A 19,106-nucleotide genomic window follows, 5' to 3' on the forward strand; every position below is an offset into this window, starting at 1 on the left:
AACCAAAGCACAAAATATCACTTCATTGTTGTGAAACGTTTTAATTTATTATTACATTTGCAGGACATCCAATTGAGATGGCAGAGCTCGTGACAAACATGTACATAATTGGTCAAACTGGAAGGCTGAACAAAATACTTTTTCCGAAGCAAAAATCAAAAAACGAATAAATGTTTTCTGTATAAAAAAACAAAAGGAGCTATGAACATTTCCTGTTTTTTTTTTTTTTTTTAAGTTTTCTGATGCAGAAGAGAAAGGGGCTATTTTTAATTAATAGCACCACAACGCTTCCTGATCTCGCCCTGTGAGCCAGTGACCACTTCTATTGAACCCATGCGAACCATTGCCTCCGCGAACTTGTAAGCCCAAGTTGAGCCATCTTTTGCATTGTTCAACACCATTTGTCTTGTTGACTTGCTTCCATACAATGTCTGATCAGATGTCAACAAGCCATGATGATTCTTCAGTCCCGAGTAGTACTTGTTGTCCAAACGGTTCGGCGTCGAAGCATCGAGTGCCACAATCGGATCACTGCTACCACCATTGATGCTTGATGGTGGACACTTAGTTTTCAACAATTCAACAAATGTAGGATCCATGGAAGGATCTTGGGGATGTGCGGCATTGAAAGAGTAAAGACGATCGGAGAAGGCAGAACAATGAGACACACCAATGGAATGAGCTCCAGAAAGTGTCACCATTTCGTCCACTGATAATCCCTTTCTTGCAAAAAGGTCAACGAGTTGCTTGGCATTGAAGGAAGGTGGGGGCAGATTGTTTGGGATATCGTCTCTCAGAGAGACACGACCATCTCTCCGTCCTGCGGGAACATCATAGTTGATTCGACCAGCTTTATAGGCACTGTCTCTAGCAGCAAAAGCCACAATGTCTGCACACGAAACAGTTTGAGGACACACGGCTTCAATTTGAGCCTTAGCTTCCTCGATCACCTCGAAACCTCGCAAGCTTGGGTTGTTGGCAGGATGGTCTCTCTCAGCTGTATTTCCAGGTGTAGATTCTAGTAACACAGAACCATCACAACCCTGTATGTATACATAATCAAGGAGATATAACAGTGTTAGATATACATAGATTTGTCTTTATATGAAAAGTTGTTGAACTTAGAAGGCAGGGAATGGGTGAAAGGAAACTGACCCTGACGAAGCAGTCATGGAAATGCATTCTGATCAATCCAGCGGCGATGCCCGGGTTGGCAGAGATGGCTTTGTTGACAGCTTTTCTTACAATTGCTTCAGCAGAAGGACACGTTGATTTATAAAAGCCCACCTTCAAAGAAGCTGAAGTAGAGGCCACTGACAGAATTATGATAAAGACAGAGAGCAATAAACTTATGTGCAGGCCAGCCATGAATGCACGTACTGCAGAGAAATTCAATTAATGTCACTCTCGAGATGGATCAGAAGTGGATTCTTCTGCTGTTATGTATGAAAATGTGAATCAGGATTATGAAGATGGAGGCTTTAGTGGGAGGAACTTGGGGTGGAGATGGGCTGTGTTGGAAGGTTGTATTTATAGAATGAGAATTGTTAAGGAGTTTGATTAGGCAAAAGAAATAGCTTTAACCTTGGCAGCCAAAACGTGTAGTTGAAACTGTCTTCCTTTGAACAGTTATTTAAAATTAATAACAAGTAAAATTATGCTGGAGCTGATTGAACAATTCTGCTAGGGTCAGGGAAACGTTGGCATCAAATTATTATTATTATTTTTTTGTGGGCGAACGTTGGCGTCAAATTATTGACTTTGATGAAGTCGTATAAAAGTTGGCCTCATAATTATGCCTGAAGGTTGCTTGTTTGAGTTACCATAGCTTCGGTCAAGGTTACTCCTGTGTTTAAGTAAATTCATAATAAGGATATGAACTTGGATCATACATTTGTAAAAATTTATTTTTATTAATAAATAGCTATTTAAAATAAATGACTAAATAAAATAGATATACAATATGACTAGAATTTGATTTATATATGTTTCAAATATGAATAATTAAAATTAAGCCTATCTACATTAATAGATTATTATACTTGACATTGAAATTTTACAATATGGCAACTTATATTTTTGGCATTTTTTGTTTCTTATTAATATTAATTTTTTATTTTTGAGTTTTAATTTTTTTTTTAAAGCTAGGTTTTATCACTTCTATCAACTAAGTTCTTCATAGTATATACCCCCTCCAATTCTCACTAACTAACCAAAATTAGTTAGAATAATAAAATTATTTTAAAAATAAATTACTTTAAAAGAGTGATTTATTTTTAAGAGTGATTTTATATGTGAAAAGTATTTTCTTGGTAAAATATTTTTTGGAATTGTACATCAAATGTTACAGAAAACAAGGGAAAGTGACTTACATAAAAGATTAAGAAAACCTTATAGATTAATAAAACATTATATGCTCAATTTGGTGCAACGAGTTTAGTGACTTTAAATAAGTTTACATCCAGTTCAAATTTATAAACTAGTTAATATGATTTTATAAGTTATAAATGTAAGAATGATAAACTTAAAGAATTAACTTGTGAGTTTAACTAAGTTTATAACTAATCCAAATTTATGAGTGAGTTAACATAATCTTATAAGTTAAAAACATAAAAAATGATAAAATTAAAGAATTAACTTACAAGTTTGACAACAATGACTTTGATGCTCAAGTAGATAAAATTAGGACTAATTAATTAAGAAGCAAACTATTTTAAAGCTCTAAATTAAATTAAATGTTAATATAATTCACGCTAAGAAAAGAATGTTACTCACTCTGGATATACATATATCACATCACCTGTTATTATTCACATTGCTTCACAAATATTGTCATATATATGTGAATGAAATTATTTTTTAGTACATAAAATTGAGATTATAATGATTAAAAATGGCAAAAAATTCTTAAGCAAATTGAGCGCGCCACATCATTTGTGGCCTATTCAATAAAAGTATAACATTCATATGACATTAAATATAAATTAATTTTGATATTAATAATAATAGAGAAAGAAAATGTAAGAAATTAAATATACGTTATGTTATAAAAAATAAAATCAATTAAAATAATATCACATAAAATTTATTTAGATAACTTGGGGTATCCTAATTGAATAGACTACAAAAAATGTGACGTACCCTATTTATCTAAAAATTTCTCTAAAAATGTTTTGGGAGGTAATTCTTATCATTTGAGTGATTTCAATTGATTTCTTAAAATATTCTAAACAATAATCACACCCTTATTGAAATAGTTAATCGAACGAATTTAAGGAGAGTTAGTTATGGATTAATGGAAAATCAATTATGAATAAATATATTGTCTCATAAATTTATGCATCATTACTTATAAATTTGAAGATAGTTACTTGTGAATTTGAAGAAGTTCATCACTTGTAAATTTATGAAAATTAATTGTAAATATATATATATATATATATATTCTTCTGAATTTATGCATTGTCATTTGTGAATATACGAAGAGTTAGTTGTAGATGAATATTTAGGAACATGTGGGTATCCTAAGACGTAAATTTACAATAAAAGCTATTCATAGATTTGCAAGTGATTATTATTAAATATACAAGCAACCATATATCTATTCATACGAAGAAAAACTATCTATTCATAACTAATGTTATAAAGATTCATAAGTGACCTTCCTTCATGGATCAATGGATTCAGTGTTTAAAGGAGTACAATCCATATACATTACAATGTCTGATTAGGTGGTTCAATGAGTTGCCAGGAAAATTGTAAAAGAGAATACATCAATATCACTTTATTTTGAAGCGATTTATTGCATTTAATTTGCAGGACACTGGACAATCATTACAGTTAGTAAAGCTAAAACATAATCGAACGAATTCAAAGCCAAACGAAACCTTATGACAACAGAACAAATCAATCTTTTATGTACGAAAAAAAATTTAAAAGGAGTTTCATTTTTAGTTTCTGACGATATATGTAGAAGAGAAACCACCATTGTTAATTATTAATAGCACCACATCGCTTTCTGATCTCGCCTTGTGAGCCACTGAGCACTTCTATGGAACCCATGTGAACCATTGCTTTTACAAACTTGTAAGCCCAGGTGGAGCCATCTTTGGCATTGTTGGCCACCCTCTGTCTCGTTAACATACTTCCGTACAATGTCTGATCAGAAGTCAACAAGCCATGATGATTCTTCAGTCCCGAGTAGTATTTGTTGTCCAAACGGTTCGGTGTAGAAGAGTCGAGTGCCACAGTCGGATCACTAAAACCACCATTGTTGGTTGGTGGTGGGCACTTGGTCTTCAGCAATTCAACAAACGTAGGATCCATGGAAGGATCCTGGGGATGTGTGGAATTGAAAGAGTAAAGACGATCGGAGAAGGCAGAACAATGAGATACACCAATGGAATGAGCTCCAGAAAGTGTCACCATTTCGTCCACTGATAATCCCTTTCGTGCAAAAAGGTCAACGAGTTGCATGGCGTTGAAGGAAGGCGGGGGCAGATTGTTTGGGATATTGTCTTTAAGAGAGACACGACCATCTCTGCGTCCTGATGGAACCTGATAGTTGATGCCTCCGGCTTTGTACACACTGTCTCGGGCAGCAAAAGCCACAATGTCTGCACACGAAACAGTTTGAGGACACACGGCTTCAATTTCAGCCTTAGCTTCCTCGATCACCTCGAAGCCTCGCAAGCTAGGGTTGTTTGCTGGATGGTCTCTCTCAGCTATATTTCCAGGTGTAGATTCTATTAACACTGAACCATCACAACCCTGCGTGTATGCATTCATGAGATGAGAATTTTACAGAGATAACTGGATATAATGATAGAGTCAAATCAAAAATCTTAACTCACCCTCACGAAGCAGTCATGGAAATGCATTCTGATCAATCCAGCAGCGATGCCAGGGTTGGTAGAGATGGCTTTGTTGACAGCTTTGCTTACAATTGCTTCAGCAGAAGGACATGTTGACTTGTAAAAGCCCACCTTCAAAGAAACTGAAGTAGTAGAGGCCACTGATAGAATTATGACAACGACAGAGAGCAAAAAACTCGTCTGCGGACCAGCCATAGCCATTGATGTACAGTATAGCAAGGATTCAATTATTCTCAGCCTCAACAATGGATTTCTTCTGGTCTTATGGATGAAAGCTTGAACGACTATGGTATAAGCTCAACTGGGAGGTGAATTATAGATGCGTATGGAGAGGCTTTAATCCGAGGAATTTTGAGATGGAGAGGAGTTGTTATGAAGGGTTGTATTTATAGGTCTCGAGAATTGTGAAGGAGTTGATGGTGAGGCAAATGAAATAGCGTTTACGTACTGTGGCAGCCATTAACGTGTAGTACGTGCACATGGTTGAAGCTGTCTTCCTTTGAACACTCGTTTAAGAGGAAGTATGTAAAATAACAAGTTGATGATATGTGAAATAACTGTGGGTTGAGCAATTCAGCGAGGCCTGGGGGAATGCTGTTTTCGTTGATGGTAGCATCAAATTGACTTTGATGAAGTCCATTTGTATTAATGATGGAGTAGGGACCGCAAGCCTCTTTATTGCGTGTTAGAATTGTAGAGTATCTTCAATTCTTGAAAAACAGAGAAAAGTAAATCTAATTAAAAGTGAACTATTTTTAAAACCCATCAAATGTATTCATTTCACATTAAAACAAGTTTTATATATAGTACTCTTCGTGCTTTTTAGTGTTTGGTCAAGAAAAATGGCAGTAGCTGTTGCATAAAGGAGACTTAGGATCGAAATAATTGAATAGACTGAAGAAGTTGCGTTGAAGCTGTTCACCGTATACTAAAGTTGAACACTTCACTCTATGCCTTCTGTATTTACTATCATGATCCTTAGATGTCTTATACTTTGTCATGATATAGCTATAAATAGTAGGTATCCAAAACGTGTTGTTAATGATGTTAGTGCATCATTGAATGTTTTTTAAATAAAAGTCCAAACACCGAATTTCTAATTAATAATAGGGGTTAAGAAGAAAAGTTAATTGAATTTGTTCTTGAAATATTTTTTCTAGCACATTGATTGTGTTAAAGTTCAAGGTGGTTCAATTGTACTTCTCTAATAAATTTTCATGAATTTAAATGTTATAGTGGATAGAGAAAATTACAAATAATTAAGTCTCCTATAAAAAATTAATGCCAAGAGATTAACATCATTTCTAATCTATGTATGGAAGAACAAAACTCCATTTTAATCAACTTTGATCAACTTCGACAGGCTACTGGCTCACCATTGAATATCACCATAGATGGCCGCAGCAAAAAAAGGCATGTAATTAAAAAAACATTATTTTTTTTAGCAATAGTTGAACTGTAAATTATTACACTAGATTAATTTAGAACTCAACTAATATAAAAAAAAACTTTAATTGTAAATCTTAAATATACTAGTTTAGTTGTAAATTTTTTAATGAAAGCTTATAAATTACCACACTAGTTTATTTTACAACTTACTTAACTGGTGTAAAAAAAAAAAAACATATTCACATGTAAATGATCTCTAATGCATTAGTTGAATTGTACATTTTTGAAATAGGATTTGTAAATCTTAAAAATTGACTCCTAAATTGTAACTACAGGTAATAGCATCATGTGTTAATAGACTAAAATTGAAGATGTCCATAGGGATATATATATATATATATATATATTCTGTATTACACTTTCTTTAATCTTATTTATAAATTATTTCTAATTTTTAATATATTTTATAAAAATTAATAAAAATTTTAAAACCCATTAATTTTGTCTAAAAACTTACTAAGTTCATAAACATACTCTTATTAAATATACATATCTTAATAACATACTCACTAACATTTAATGGAGGATAAAAGAAAAAAATCATAATAAAAAATTGATAACATGAGTTATAAATAAAACAAATTTTTTTCCGTCATCTTATAAATAGGAATGAAGAGAGAATGTGTGTGTATAAATTTAAAACCTTGTTATAAATCTTACTAATGAGCACATAATTAATGGCGTTGAACAGAAAATTAGGATTAGAAAAGTAGCAATGAATAAGTGTAAAAGCAAACAAAATATCATCATTATTTTGAAACAAATTATTACATTTGTAGGACATTTATTTGAGTTAGTAAAAGCCACACATATACACAATTCTTCGACGAACTCGAAGGCCAAAGAATACTTTTTCCAGAAGAAAAAATAAAGAACGAATCAATCTTGTCTGTATAAATGGTGGGGGGGGGGGAACCAAAGCACTATGAACATGTCCTATTTTTGATGCAGAAGAGAAGGGGCTGTTGTTAATTAATAGCACCACATCGCTTCCTGATCTCGCCCTGTGAACCAGTGAGCACTTCTATGGAACCCATGCGAACCATTGCCTCGCCGAACTTGTAAGCCCAGGTTGAGCCATCTTTTGCATTGTTCAACACCATTTGTCTCGTTGACTTGCTTTCGTACAATGTCTGATCAGATGTCAACAATCCATGACGATTCTTCACAACTGAGTAGTACTTGTTGTCCAAACGGTTTGGCGTCGAAGCATCGAGTGCCACAGTCGGATCACTGCCACCAACATTGCTGCTTGGTGATGGACACTTGGTTTTCAGCAATTTAACAAACGTAGGATCCATGGAAGGATCTTGGGGATGTGCGGCATTGAAAGAATAAAGACGATCGGAGAAGGCAGAACAATGAGACACACCAATGGAATGAGCTCCAGAAAGTGTCACCATTTCGTCCACTGATAATCCCTTTCTTGCAAAAAGCTCAATGAGTTGCGTGGCGTCGAAGGAAGGTGGAGGCAGATTGTTTGGGATATCGTCTCTCAGAGAGACACGACCGTCTCTTCGTCAAGCGGGAACATCATAGTTTATTCGACCAGCTTTATAAGCACTGTCTCGAGCAGCAAAAGCGACAATGTCTGCACACGAAACTGTTTGAGGACACACGGCTTCAATTTCAGCCGTAGCTTCCTCGATCACCTCGAAGCCTCGCAAGCTAGGGTTGTTTGCTGGATGGTCCCTCTCAGCTGTATTTCCAGGTTTAGATTCTATCAACACTGAACCATCACAACCCTGTATGTATACATTTATGAGATGAGAATTTTAAAGAGATTAATGGATAAAATGATAGAGTCAAATTAAAAAAAAAATGAACTCACCCTCACAAAGCAGTCATGGAAATGCAGTCTGATCAATCCAGCAGCGATGCCCGGGTTCGCAGAAATGGCTTTGTTGACAGCTTTGCTTACAATTGCTTCAGCAGAAGGACATGTTGATTTATAAAAGCCCACCTTCAAAGAAGCTGAAGTAGAGGCCACTTCTAATTATGGCAAAGACAGAGACGAAAAAACTCATCTGCAGACCGGCCAAAGCCATTGATGTGCACTACAGCAAGGCAAATTCAATTACTCTCAGCCTCAACAAAGGATTAATCTTCTGGTCTTATGTATGAAAGCTTGAAAGACTATAGGAAATGATTAGCTGTAGGACGTGAATTATAGGTGTGTATAGAGGGGCTTAGGAATTTTGAGGTGGAGAGGAGTTGTGTCGGAGGGTTGTATTTATAGGTTGAGAGTTTTGAAGGAGTTGATGGTGACGCAAAAAGGAATAGCTTTTACTTACTGAGGCAGCCATTAACGTGTTGTACGTCCTTGTGGTTGAAGCTGTCTTCCTTTGAACACTTGTTTAAGAGGAAGTATTAAAATAACAAGTTGATGATATGTGAAATAACTGCGGGTTGAGCAACTCAGCGAGGGCTGGGGAAATGTTGTTTCCGTTGCTAGTGGCATCAAATTGACTTTGATGAAGTCCATTTGTATTAATAATGGAGTAGGGACCACAAGCCTCTTTGTTGCGTGTTGGAATTGTAGAGTATCTTCAATTCTTAAAAAACAGAGAAAAGTAAAACTAATTAAAAGTGAACTATTTTTAAAACCCATCAAATGTATTCATTTCACATTCAAACAAGTTTTATATATAAAGATTTCTATGTTGAGCGTAGTATGCCATGTGTGAAAACATTCCCACATTTCTCATGTAGTACTCTTGGTGTTTTTAAGTTTTTGGTTGCATATTGGAAATTTTATCGTCGTAAGTGAACCCATGGACATGAAACTGAAGTTTTTGGTCAAGAAAAATGACAGTAGCAGTTGGATAAACAAGACTTAGGATGGCAAAATCTTGTAAGGATCGAATTAATTGAATAGACTGAAGAAGTTGCGCTGAAGCTGTCCACCGTATACTAAAGTTGAACACTTCACTCTTTGGCTTCTGTAATTAGTATAATGATCCTTAGATGTCTTATACTTTGTCAACATTATATAGCTATAAATAGTGGGTATCCAAAATGTGTTGTTAATGTTGGACTGTCAATGTTAGTACATCATTGAATGGTTTTTTTTTAAAAAAAAAAAAATACAAGCCCAAACACCGATCGAATTTCTAATTAATAATAGGGGTTAAGAAGCAAATTTAATTTGATTTGTTCTTGGAATATTTTTTCCAGCGCATTGATCATGTTAAATTTCAAGGTGGTTCAATGTTACTGCTCTATTAGATTGTAGTGGATAGAGAAAAATACAAATAATTAATGAAGTCTTCTATAAAAAATTAATGCCAAGATATTAACATCATTTCTAGTCTATGGGTGAAAGAACAAAACTCCATTTCTACTGGCTCACCATTGAATTATGACCATAGATGGTGGCAGTAAAAATGGTATGTAATTAAAAAAAACATTATTCTTGTTTTAGCAATGCTTGAATTTAAATTAGCTTGTAAATTATTACACGAATTTAAATTAGCTTGTAAATTATTACACTAGTTTAATTTAAAAGACAAACTAATATAAAAAAAACACATTTGGTTGTAAATCTTAAATACACTAGTTTATTTTACAACTTACTTAACTAGTGTAAAAAGACATATTCGCATGTAAATGATCTTGAATGCATTAGTTGAACTGTAAATTTTTTAAATGCGTTTTGTAAATCTTAAAAATTGACTCCTGAATGCATCATGTGTTAATGGACTAAAACTGAAGATGTCTGTGGATATATATATATATATATATATTATATTTCCTAATTTTATTAATAAATCATTTTTAATATGTTTTATTAAAGTCAAAAAAAATCTTAAAATTCATTAACTTTGTCTAAAAAATTAATTAGTTTATAATTTTTTTTCTATTAAATATACATCTTTTAATAACATACTTTTACTAACATTTAATGGAGAATAAAAGAAAAAAAATTATAATAAAAATTAATGAAATGACTTATCAATAACATAAAAAAATTATTTACTTTATCAGAAAATATAAAATTTCTTAGATCGTAAATTATGAGTGTGAAGTTTGAAAATTTTCTCATTTCCCAAATATTCTTCATGAAAAATGATACATATGGAGTAGTTGTATAAATAAGCAATGTAAAGGATGTCTTGAAATAGGAAGAAAGAGACAGAGCCATCAAATTAAATTTACAATAATAAAATTAAAAAATGATAATAAATAACTCTCCTTGTCCATTTTATATATATATATATATATATATACATACATATTAAGAATTAAAAAAAATCTGTCTGAAAGACATCCTATAATAGGGACTGAAGAGAGTGTTATATATATATATATATATATATAAGCTGTAACACTACAAAGGATTGAATAATTTAATTAATAATATACTGAGATGTTGAATCTGTCCACCATGTATGTTAATTTAAATTGAAGGCTCCACCAAATGGCATCTCTGATCAGTACTCAATTCAACGATATAGTCCTTAGACGTCTTCCTTTAATTTGTCAACATTATTAATGTAAGAGCTATCATGGTATACGTATCCATGATGTATAGTTATCATGTGCTATACATTGTCAACGTTGAAAAAAACGAAACAAACAAGAAGAAAAGACGACCACTTATGCTTCTAATCTGTACTCCTGTTACACATACCAAAATATGAATCAGCAACAAAATCAAGAAGATTTCAAGGTTTAAAGATAAAAAAATGTAGAAGGAATAACACAGAGTAATTAAATATGGAGAAACATTTCATTACATTTGCAAAAGAATAATTGAATAAAAGAATTCAGAAACAAAACAGAGCTATGAACAAATTCTTTCCAAGCACAACAAACCAGCTAGTTATTAGCTACATATCTTAATCAATTAACCACGCTGCATGTCTTTCTGATCTCTCCCTCTGAACCAGTGAGCACTTCAATCGAACCCATACGCACCATTGCTTTGGCAAACTTGTTAGCCCAACTCAGACCATATTTCCCATTTCTCAGCACCATTTTCCTTGTGGAGTCATTTTCAAACAATGTCTGATCTGAGCTCAACAACCCACGATGGTTCTTCAGCGCCACATAGTACTTGTCGTCCAATCGATTAGGCGTAGCAGCATCGAGTACAACCTTAGGATCTTCATCACCACCATTATTGATGCTTGAAGGTGGACACTTTCTCTTCAGCATTTCCACAAACGTAGGATCCATGGAAGGGTCTTGAGGATGAGTAGCATTGAAAGAGTAAAGACGATTGGAGAAGGAAGAACAGCGGGAAACGCCAATAGAATGGGCTCCAGAAAGTGTCACCATTTCGTCCGCCGACAATCCCTTTCGTGCAAAATTGTCAATCAGTTGCTGTGTGTTGAAGAAAGGTGGGGGCAAATTGCCTTGGACTTCGTCCATGATGGAGACACGGCCATCTCTACGACCTGCTGGGACATCGTAGCTTATGTGCCCAACTTTTTGAGCACTGTCTCGAGCAGCGAAAGCGAGGATGTCCGCACAAGAAACAGTTTGGGGACACACGGCCTCAATCTGAGCTTTGGCTTCGTCAATCACCTCGAAGCCGCGTAAGCTCGGGTTGTTTGCTCGGTGGTCTCTCTCAGCAGGATTACCAGGTGTTGATTTCAGTAACACAGAACCATCACAACCCTGCGTTCATATAAATAGATGGCGTGAGATTTTTGAGATATATATGCAATAAGCTTAGAAAGTTGGAAATAGATGGGTGTGTGAACTCTACTCACCCTGACAAAGCAATCGTGGAAATGCATCCTGATCAAGCCAGCAGCGATGCCTGGGTTGGCAGAAACGGCTTTGTTGACAGCTCTTTTCACTATTGCTTCTGCTAATGGACATGCTGACTTGTAGAAACCCACTTTGAGTGATGCTGAGGAGGCCAACACCGAGGAAAATGAGAGTATAAAAACGAAGCTGGAGAGGAATAAATTGATTCCATCCATGTGTAATAATCTAGTCATTAATTGAAGTTGATGCTGTAGGATGGTAATAAGCAAACCGGAGGGAGCAAGGGAGTAGATTGAGAAACAATGGAAGAATGGTATTGTTGATTTGTGAATGGAGGTTTAGTGTGGAAGGCATTTATAGAGAAGGAGTGATCGATGGAGAAGGTGAGAGTAGGCTTTACTAAGTAAACAAAACGCGTATGGCTATTGGCTGTAACCTTGCATGAATAATTAATTAAAATACAGAAGCTGAATAGGCTGAAGCTGTCTCCTTTTGAACATATCAGCACGGCTCCTTCTGAAGAGTGTTTACACTGGCAACTTCCTCTGCATTAATTCTCTATTTTAGTACACTTATTAATTAAATATTCAATATGTCGCTTCTACGTACTGTCACAAATTGAACCAGTTCGATCGTGTTTGGGGAATTTTCTGTTCCTTTTAAGACGGCTGTTTCATTTAGTAAGCACATTAATTACCTCGTGGGAACACTTGGGTACGGTGATCAATATAATACCGATAATAATTTTCTGAGGTAACGGTTAAGGACCCGTATAGTAAGTTAATTTATTATTGATGACCTCTAATTTTCAAAATCTTCCTTGTGGGCCCAAGGTTCTTTCGTTTTGGCTTGTAAATATTAAAACTTGTAGATGTTGGTAAAGGTGAGAAAAATGTAGATTCTTCAGACAAATTGACCTGTGATTTTGTTATTTTTACGCTACGCGGTTAATGAGTTTTATTCTTTCTCCTTCCAAGTGGATTCCTCTTCACCAACATCTACAAGTTTTATTTTGTTCAGGCTGTTTCAGATTTAAAATATTTTATATTTATTAAAATAAAATTTTACAAAAATTAAAAAAATTTTAATAAATATTTTCATCACCTAGCTGGTTTAAATATAATTTAAAATGTCTAATTTAATATTAAAATTTATTTATAATTTTTATATATTGACTATCCAAGTATATTTTGAACGGTCTAGATTAAATATTAAATTTTTTATAATTTTTATTGTTATAAATACAATATTAAAAACTAAAATAATCTTCTAATAACTGGCACTTTTTAATAATTATTTTAAAGGCTAAAAAATTATAAATCTAAACTATTCAAAGTAAATCTGTATAATCAATTTATAAAAATTTTAATGTTAAATTTGGATATACTAGATTAAATCAAGACCAAATTGATAAACAGATTTATTAAAAAAATTTAAAATTTCTATAAATTATTATTTTTAAAAAATATATAATAAATATTTTAAATTCAAATTAAATCTTAATGATTTAAATCTCATCTGATTAGCATGGAAGATGAACCCCAAGTGCTTACATTTATGATTTATTCCTGCCAGCCTTGATGGAAGAACGAACGCACCCCCGCAACCTTTGATGAATTTCGCACTTTGTTGATTTGAAATTATATTCTACGCACCAAAAACTATAAAACACAAAAGAATTTTGATGAGCAGTCATATTTTGATGATAAATGTTCAAAGACAGACAGCGCCTCACCTGCTAATGATACACACGTTTTGATTCATTGCTCCTTAACAAAGTGCAACCTATAAATACTTTCTATATTCTCTCCCACCTCAGTATCCCCATCCCTACACTACCACGCCATTCTCCCTTCTGAGCTTCTCCTATCTTGTTCATACCAATTTTATCACCAGCAACACATAAATTCTGCACTCACTACAAAAAAAAAAAAAGGAAGAAGAAGAAGAAGAAGAAAAATCCTTCAATGATAACTCTAAAAAAATGTCGCTAAAAGTGAACAATTTGTGATGACTTCTAAAAGTTTGACTTTTTGTGGCAACAATCAACGTCGCCATTGAAAATGTACCTTTCCACAGCAACAAAATAAAGTCATCGTTAATTATCAAACTTTCAACAATGACAAGTGCATGTCGCTACTGAAAATCTAAGTTTTAGTAACAGCATATAAGTCATTGTTGATTAGCGATGGCTTTTTAGAGTTGCTATTACCATGGAAAGCTTGACTTTCATGACAATAAATAGTAACTACATATTGTCATCATAATTTTTTATTTTATCCAATATTTAACATTTTAATACATTAATTTTATTGTATTACTGTAATTTTATCATGAATACATAAAATAAGATAATGAGTTTTCATTGAACACATTAATTTAGGTCTGTTTAGTTCATTGGTTCATTGGTTTTGATCAATTAACACTGAATCTAACTGAATTAAGCAATGCACACCCCTATGTGATGTACTAAATTTGTTCAAAAACATATTGTTTGATATTTCAATTTGAAATGCATATAATGTGATAGTCAATCTCTATTTTCAAATCTTTTAGATTAAATTGATATTTCAAATAATAACACTACTTGCTGATAATACTTAAGGCATATGATAGTTAAATCTATTTATCGATAGAACGATATTTCAACTAATCTAATTTTTTAATTCAAATTCTACATTTGATATAGGTAGCTTTGAAACTTGATGCTAATTTAGACTATAAAAGTTCCCAATTTAATGGCTAATGATAGAAAAGGGGAAGATAAAAAAAAAAGAAATGAGATATTCTAAAATTATACTTTTAAATTTTAGAATATATGATGATGCTATAATATTTATGTATGTGATGCTACATGATTTTTTGCTTGTAATGTATGATTTTCTTATAAAACTATTATTTAAAATTAAAAAATACTTAAAAAAGTAAAATATAATGCAAAAAAGTCAATTACATTACTTAAGAGTTATTTTTAATTAAAATAAAAAATAAAATTTTAATTACAACTAGCAAAAAAATAAATATTATGATCTAATATATAATCATCTGTATTTTTATTATTTATTTTTAGATATTTTTATCTTTTTATTATTATTATAAATATGAATATTAAAATACTTCTTTCATTCAAAAATATAAGGTATTTTTTGAGGAGTTGAATGTTTAAAAATAAGACATTTTTAGTATTTTGAAGTATAATCATTATTTTTTTTAAAAGAACCCCTATTAATAATGACTTTATGTTTATTCTAGAATATTTAATAGGGATAAATATGAAAAGATGAGTTAGTTAGAAAGTAGGTAATACTTTATTGGAGGATGATATTCGATTAAAAATGATTCACATTTTTTTAATGGAGGGAGTAAATAATACAATAACATCAAGAAGTACAAAAAATAAAAATGAATAATATAAAAAATATTGTATCAATTACATGAATAGTCTACTTTAGACATAATAAATAATATAATTTAAAATTTTAACAAATTAAAAGAATTAAATTGAAGATTTAATGATAGTAATAATATTTTATAATATTAAACATTTAAGATATAGTGTGTAATTGAATTATATAACAAACCAAATGTTATCTATTTATATGTGTGTTTATCTAGTTTAATAATATATATTCAATTATGTAACAATAGACTGTAGGTTCATTCTATCTTAAAACCAAAATGGTAGAACATAAATGAAGTTCACATGGCAACATTTTGGGGTTTCAACAGCAATTCTTTTTTTTTAATGGTGACTATATATATATATATATATATATATATCATTAAATGCATATTACTAAAGATGCTATATCAAATTATTAATCGGTTGGTGGGTATAGGGGGTGTGTGTATAGGGTTATGATGGTTTAGTTACTACAATCTACTCTAGGTAATCAAGCCAAGAGAGACCACCTAGCCAACAATCTTAATTTACGTGGCTTCATGGTAATTAAGGAAGCCAGTGCCCAAATTGAAGATGAGTATCCTCAAACTATTTCATACGCAAGCATTTTGCCTTTTGCTGCACGAGATAGTGCTTATAAAGCTGGACAAATAAACTATGCCATACCAACAGGTCCTAGAGATGGTTGTGTCTTTGATCATGATGAAGCAGGGCAGAATCTGCCTCTATTCTTCTCAAACATCGATCAACTCATTCCATTGGTGTCTTGAACAATTCTTTATTAAGACACAATATTTATTATGTTAATATTTGTAATTATCTCAGTTTTGTAAAGTTATTATTTAAAGCTACATGTCTTATTTATTTGTTTTCCCTATAACTGTTTCTGCTATATAGTATATACAGAATGGCGTGCCAGAGTATCTTGAGCTCTTGGCATTTTCTTCATTATTCTCTCATTTTATCTTGGTATCAGAGTGTGACAAGGCATCTTCTACTGGAGCTCTCATTTCTTTTACTACGCCAACCACCATCATCGTTCAGGCTGCGAAAACCAATCCATTGTTTGGATCATCGTAGTCCTCCACCTCTATCAAGTTGGAAAGAGGCAATTTTCTTCTTTGAGAGTCTGTCATTTTTCCTTTAATTGAGGAAAACAAACTTGAGTTACATATTAATGGTCTCGGTCAAGTTTCACCACGTATAGTGGTCAATGGCACGAACCAAGCTGAACCCTAAGTATGAGGAATGGACTTCTTTCGATCACCTTTTGGTTAGATGGCTAAGAAATACAATGTTTGCTGATGTCGAACAGCTCTTAACCTATGGAATGTTGCTCTTATTTTAGCTAGTACGTCGACAAAGGCTCGTTTTATGGTATATAAGATTGAACTTCATCGAACTCAAAAAAATGGCTCTAAAATAGAAGATTATCTCTAAAAAAATAAAGTATATAGCTAATCAATTAGCTCTAGCATACTCTCCTATTACCACTGAAGATCTTATCATACATACTTTGAGTGGACTAGATGCTGATTACAATTCGATTGTGGTTAAACTTATTGATTCACCTAACTTGTCTTGGATTGATGCTGAAGCCTTACTTCTAGCCTATGAAAGTCAAATGGATAAGCTAAAGCAGTTCTCTTCTCTATCCATTCAACCTTCAGCTAATTTTACTCAGCATGGTTGAGATGATAATCATGGCTCATGGAGTGGGTACCGTGGCACGTGTGGTCATTTGAGAGGTCAGTTGAAAGGTAGTGGTGGTTGACCTTACTTTTATTTGTGTTATCATCCTGGTCGTATGGTTGCAAGTTATTATCATTGGTTTGATCAAGATTTTCAACCTCCACGTTCTAGTTTGAATTGTCCTGGAAATTCTTTTCCTCCACTAGCCTATTACGCTTTGCTATTTATCGTCAATAATTTTGCTTAGTACCTTGACAGTGGAGCAAATTACCATATGATTCTTGATCCTGCCTAACTTGATTAGGTCACTCCTACTAATAAGTCTCACATTTGAACCTGCACTAGCGCTCAAGCTCCTATATCCGGTTATGGTAATAAGATTCTTTCATGCTCTTCTACTCCTATTCATCTTAATGATGTTTTGCTTGTTCCCTCAACCACTAAAAATTTAGTAAGCATCTTTCAACTAGTTTCTGATAATGACATTTATGTTGAATTCTCTGATGATGGTTGTGTTGTGAAGGACACGCTGACAAAATAGGTCTTGATGCACGAGCCCCCTCGACAGGGCATGTACCCCATAGCTAACTCTATTTCTGTTCAACAAAAGGCTCTTATTGTTGTAACTCCAGAAGTGCATTTTATGTCTTATTTGGACTAACATTACAAGTTAGGCCATTTTAGTGATAGAATTTTGAAACAAATTTTGAATAAATGTAATGCCTCTATGAATATCAATGAAAAACTTATTTGTGAAGCATGTCAATATAGCAAATCCAAATCTCTTCCTTATGCTAGTTCTAATTCTCAAGCATCTTTTCCATTAAAATTAATTCATAATAATTTATGGGGTCTTTCCCCAATTCAGTCAATACATAGTCATTGTTATTATATTCACTTTGTCAATGCTTTCAGTCGATTCACATGGTTATATCCATTAAAGCATAAGGGTGAAGCAATTACTGCTTTTAATCATTTTCAACCTTTGGTTAAAAATTAGTTTAATAGTAAAATTAAGAGTTTACAATGTGATGGTGGCTCAGAGTAGTGAGTACAAACCTTTCATTCCCGTTGCTCGAGAACATGGTGTTAATTTAAGATTAATACCATGTTAAAAATTAGTTTAATACTTTATCATGATTGTCGTCGTTTACATTTGTGCACTCTCTCCATTAAAAAAATAAAAAGTATTTTTAATTAAATCTAACCTTCAATAATTTAGTTAAATATTTTTAAACAAACACATTCTTTTTATATTGACCCTTATCCAATAATAATGATTGTCCAAAGCAATTTTCTTTTATATGTTTTATTAATTTGGTTGAATTTTCCAATAAAATTTCGCATTGTAGAAAAAAATTGTAATTTATTTCCTTTAATTTAATTTTCCATCCATTTTTAAATAACATTTCGTTGGAGATAATGGATTTTTTCAAGTTTTCTAGGGCTTTTCTATATTAAAAAATAAGATGACTTTTCAACTACTACTCGAATACAATGATATTATAATGACAAAAATTAGGAAAAATGATAATTATGAACTTTATAAATACGTTAATGATAATTGAAGACATTGAAATATTAAAATGCCAAGAAAGGGCCATGCATGGTTTTTATTTACAATTGAAATATTTTTAATTATTGAAATAATCAATAGAAGTTCACTCATTAATTTAAGGAATGTTAGTTGTGAATTTAAGAAAATTACTTATAAATTGTAAATTCGAATAGATAATTTTATGAATATATACATTGTTACTTGTTAATTTAAGGATATGTAACCACTTGTAAATTTTTCAAAAGGTTACTTGTGAATTTATAGAAAGTCAAATAAGTTGTGAATAGATATTCAGAAACATGTGAGAGGGTTCCTAAATTATTAATTTATAATTAAGACTACTTGTATTCATTCATAACCTAATGTTCCATACATACATACATACATACATACATACATATATATTTAC

General features: G+C 32.4%; 6 protein-coding genes across 6 annotated transcripts; 1 reads left to right on the forward strand and 5 right to left on the reverse strand.

Annotated features, from left to right (window-relative positions):
* Positions 1-5: 5 nt before the first annotated feature.
* LOC129293696 (peroxidase 5-like) lies at positions 6-1,577 on the reverse strand. The gene is made up of 2 exons (XM_054931779.1): positions 1,156-1,577; positions 6-1,043 (listed from the first exon to the last, which is right to left on the reverse strand). The coding sequence occupies exons 1-2, from the start codon at positions 1,366-1,368 to the stop codon at positions 267-269; spliced, it is 990 nt and encodes a 329-aa protein (XP_054787754.1). The 5' UTR covers positions 1,369-1,577; the 3' UTR covers positions 6-266.
* A 2,106-nt stretch (positions 1,578-3,683) lies between these two features.
* LOC129292005 (peroxidase 5-like) lies at positions 3,684-5,212 on the reverse strand. The gene is made up of 2 exons (XM_054929499.1): positions 4,854-5,212; positions 3,684-4,770 (listed from the first exon to the last, which is right to left on the reverse strand). Exons 1-2 carry the CDS (start codon positions 5,073-5,075, stop codon positions 3,991-3,993), a joined length of 1,002 nt encoding a protein of 333 aa, XP_054785474.1. The 5' UTR covers positions 5,076-5,212; the 3' UTR covers positions 3,684-3,990.
* A 1,853-nt stretch (positions 5,213-7,065) lies between these two features.
* Positions 7,066-8,510, reverse strand: LOC129292033 (peroxidase 5-like). The gene is made up of 2 exons (XM_054929529.1): positions 8,155-8,510; positions 7,066-8,068 (listed from the first exon to the last, which is right to left on the reverse strand). Exon 2 carries the CDS (start codon positions 7,724-7,726, stop codon positions 7,292-7,294), a length of 435 nt encoding a protein of 144 aa, XP_054785504.1. The 5' UTR covers positions 7,727-8,068; positions 8,155-8,510; the 3' UTR covers positions 7,066-7,291.
* On the reverse strand, positions 7,844-8,629 carry LOC129293153 (peroxidase 5-like). Its single transcript, XM_054930956.1, has 4 exons — positions 8,618-8,629; positions 8,359-8,380; positions 8,155-8,315; positions 7,844-8,068 (listed from the first exon to the last, which is right to left on the reverse strand). Exons 1-4 carry the CDS (start codon positions 8,627-8,629, stop codon positions 7,844-7,846), a joined length of 420 nt encoding a protein of 139 aa, XP_054786931.1.
* A 2,383-nt stretch (positions 8,630-11,012) lies between these two features.
* On the reverse strand, positions 11,013-12,354 carry LOC129293753 (peroxidase 5-like). Its single transcript, XM_054931851.1, has 2 exons — positions 12,044-12,354; positions 11,013-11,948 (listed from the first exon to the last, which is right to left on the reverse strand). The coding sequence occupies exons 1-2, from the start codon at positions 12,275-12,277 to the stop codon at positions 11,169-11,171; spliced, it is 1,014 nt and encodes a 337-aa protein (XP_054787826.1). The 5' UTR covers positions 12,278-12,354; the 3' UTR covers positions 11,013-11,168.
* A 3,632-nt stretch (positions 12,355-15,986) lies between these two features.
* Positions 15,987-16,527, forward strand: LOC129293154 (peroxidase N1-like). Its single transcript, XM_054930958.1, has 2 exons — positions 15,987-16,208; positions 16,354-16,527. Exons 1-2 carry the CDS (start codon positions 15,987-15,989, stop codon positions 16,525-16,527), a joined length of 396 nt encoding a protein of 131 aa, XP_054786933.1.
* Positions 16,528-19,106: the final 2,579 nt, after the last annotated feature.

Source organism: Prosopis cineraria, unplaced genomic scaffold, assembly GCF_029017545.1.
Source record: "Prosopis cineraria cultivar Desert tree isolate PC_DT_omini unplaced genomic scaffold, ASM2901754v1 PC14, whole genome shotgun sequence".
Taxonomy (NCBI): Eukaryota; Viridiplantae; Streptophyta; class Magnoliopsida; order Fabales; family Fabaceae; genus Prosopis; species Prosopis cineraria.

Bases quoted from the DNA above. Each gene is read 5' to 3' on its own strand.
- LOC129293696 (XM_054931779.1), bottom strand. From the start codon at position 1,368: ATGGCTGGCCTGCACATAAGTTTATTGCTCTCTGTCTTTATCATAATT. The intron at 1,044-1,155 runs GTCAGTTTCCTT...GTATACATACAG, and splicing joins TCCATGACTGCTTCGTCAGG to GGTTGTGATGGTTCTGTGTT.
- LOC129292005 (XM_054929499.1), bottom strand. From the start codon at position 5,075: ATGGCTATGGCTGGTCCGCAGACGAGTTTTTTGCTCTCTGTCGTTGTC. The intron at 4,771-4,853 runs GTGAGTTAAGAT...GCATACACGCAG, and splicing joins TCCATGACTGCTTCGTGAGG to GGTTGTGATGGTTCAGTGTT.
- LOC129292033 (XM_054929529.1), bottom strand. From the start codon at position 7,726: ATGGTGACACTTTCTGGAGCTCATTCCATTGGTGTGTCTCATTGTTCT.
- LOC129293153 (XM_054930956.1), bottom strand. The intron at 8,316-8,358 runs GTCTGCAGATGA...TGCCATAATTAG, and splicing joins CACATCAATGGCTTTGGCCG to AAGTGGCCTCTACTTCAGCT. The intron at 8,069-8,154 runs GTGAGTTCATTT...GTATACATACAG, and splicing joins TCCATGACTGCTTTGTGAGG to GGTTGTGATGGTTCAGTGTT.
- LOC129293753 (XM_054931851.1), bottom strand. From the start codon at position 12,277: ATGACTAGATTATTACACATGGATGGAATCAATTTATTCCTCTCCAGC. The intron at 11,949-12,043 runs GTGAGTAGAGTT...ATATGAACGCAG, and splicing joins TCCACGATTGCTTTGTCAGG to GGTTGTGATGGTTCTGTGTT.
- LOC129293154 (XM_054930958.1), top strand. From the start codon at position 15,987: ATGGTAATTAAGGAAGCCAGTGCCCAAATTGAAGATGAGTATCCTCAA. The intron at 16,209-16,353 runs GTGTCTTGAACA...TAGTATATACAG, and splicing joins TCGATCAACTCATTCCATTG to AATGGCGTGCCAGAGTATCT.